The following is a 2,007-nucleotide window of genomic DNA, read 5'->3' as shown; positions in this document are numbered from 1 at the left end:
TTGGTGAGAAAGCCACCGGCGCGCCAGAGGGAGTTGGTGGAGGGGGAGAATAAGTCGACTCGGGTGGTCATATTTGTTGCTTTTATTTAGGGTTTTAATTTACTGTTACCTTTGTTTGTAAGACCTATACTCCAAGAATGGATGCAAGGTTCCATTGCTTCTTTTGAGCAAACATGACACCCATGACAATACTCTAAAGGTGAATTGCCATTTGGATTTCGATATCATTATTGGAGAGGGTTGAGTACAAGGGTTTAAGGTGCCATTTGGATTTCGATATCAAACATGTTAGGGAAAAAACACAGAAAGGTAACGAAGCCCTCCTAAAAAGAAGGTCTATTCAATTCTTGAATACCTAAATGAAGTGAGCATTATAGGAACAGCAAAAGAAGACTCTTACTTGAGGCCTTCCAAACCCATATCTCTTGGCAACATCGAGCTTCAAAACAACAAGTTTGTCCAAAAGCTTCTTAGTTTCTTCCATATCTACTAGCAACGAGAAAATCGCTGAGCTCCAATTTTCAAGAGACAGTAATGATGATCGGTAGAGAAAATAGATGGCCTACCTTGATACAAGGGAGGTAAAGTGGCATAGGGGAAGACAGTTATGTCGAGGTTTGGCAAATCGATCTTCACAGCCTTACCTGCTTGAATTTGGAGTGGTGCTGCTTTTTTGAGCTTGCCCTTCTCTTTCTCAAGAAGGAGGGTCTTGGTGAGGAGGTTACAGAACAAGTAGACAAACTGGACAGAAGGATTAGCGGGAACGGGACAAGCGACACGGGAGAATGAATGGAGGGGCATGGAGGAGTCGACAATGGCGATGATGGGGATGTGAAGATTGTGAGCCTCATTGATGACGGAGGACTTGGGGTCGGTATTGAGGATGAAGATGCAGTCGGGGGGATGGGTAGGGCCAAAGACGAGCTTCTTGTTGCGAGAGCAGAACTTCTTAGGGCTGTAGCTGCTAGTGAGGAAGCCGCCGGTGCGCTAGAGGGAGTTGGTGGGGGGAGTAGGAGCCGACGCGGGTGGTCATAAGGTGGAAGATGTCGTCGAAAATAGAGTTGGTGTTGATGAACATGAACCAACCGTTGTGGCTTGCAAGGGACCCCATGAAGTTCAGGGCACTCCTCATGCATATCAGGGTTTTGTCCGAATCTATGATTACCATCTTGTTCCTCATGCCATATGTGTACTCCTTCAGGTGATGCGCCGCCACTCTCCGCCCCATTTGTGCATTCGTGCTCAGCAGCTTCTGTATCACTATCGAATGCACCATCATCCTTTCTTCCGATTCACGCTCGCTCTTAGGGTTTGGGGTTTATGCTTCTCCCTTTAGCCTCTTTTACCACTAGTCTACTGCACTCCAAATCTCTTCTCTTCTTCCTTTTGCTATTTTACGGATTATGTTCTTCAGATGTTAATGTTAATTACCATATTTGACCTGAAGGTGTGATTATCAAGGTTTTGGAAATTGAACCCTGCTCAAATTACTGATTTAACGGATTTAATTATGATTCAAGCAGAATAATCAATTATAGTAGATAATATATAATATTATAAATACCTATATAAAAATATAAAAATTAAGAATACAATATCATCTAAATTAAAAAGTTTATAATCTTATCTAATTATTGAAAAAAAAGTCAAATAATAATAGAAATTATTTTAGATATAAAAAAGTATTTTTGTTAAATATTAGTGTTTGGATTACTTTACAGAAATGTGGATGTGTCAGAATTGTACTTACAACACCCAACTTGCGTGTTACTTTTAGTGGAGATTTGAAGCAGCTTTAGTAGAGATTCACACTAGAGATTTATCACGTGTCGAGCTATCGTTCAACATGCACCCTGTGTGTTACTTTTATTGAGATTCCGTGTAGATTCCCAAGACAACTTTAGTAGAGATTCTCAGCAGGGATTCGACACATGGTAGCATCGCAGCAACACACAGGATGCGTGATTCCATGTGGCTACTCCATAGTAACACACAGGTCGCGTGTTA

General features: G+C 41.7%; 1 protein-coding gene across 1 annotated transcript; it reads right to left on the bottom strand.

Annotated features, from left to right (window-relative positions):
- Positions 1 to 340: 340 nt before the first annotated feature.
- LOC130950019 (ribosomal protein S2, mitochondrial-like) lies at positions 341 to 1,279 on the bottom strand. The gene is given in 4 exon segments (XM_057878589.1): positions 341 to 355; positions 401 to 486; positions 567 to 1,003; positions 1,005 to 1,279. Coding segments are annotated over 4 exon segments (813 nt in total).
- Between the last annotated feature and the right edge of the window lie 728 nt (positions 1,280 to 2,007).

Source organism: Arachis stenosperma, chromosome 9 (assembly GCF_014773155.1).
Source record: "Arachis stenosperma cultivar V10309 chromosome 9, arast.V10309.gnm1.PFL2, whole genome shotgun sequence".
Taxonomy (NCBI): domain Eukaryota; kingdom Viridiplantae; phylum Streptophyta; class Magnoliopsida; order Fabales; family Fabaceae; genus Arachis; species Arachis stenosperma.
Note: the sequence above shows the minus strand (reverse complement) of the source record. Positions and strands in the feature narration are given on the sequence as shown.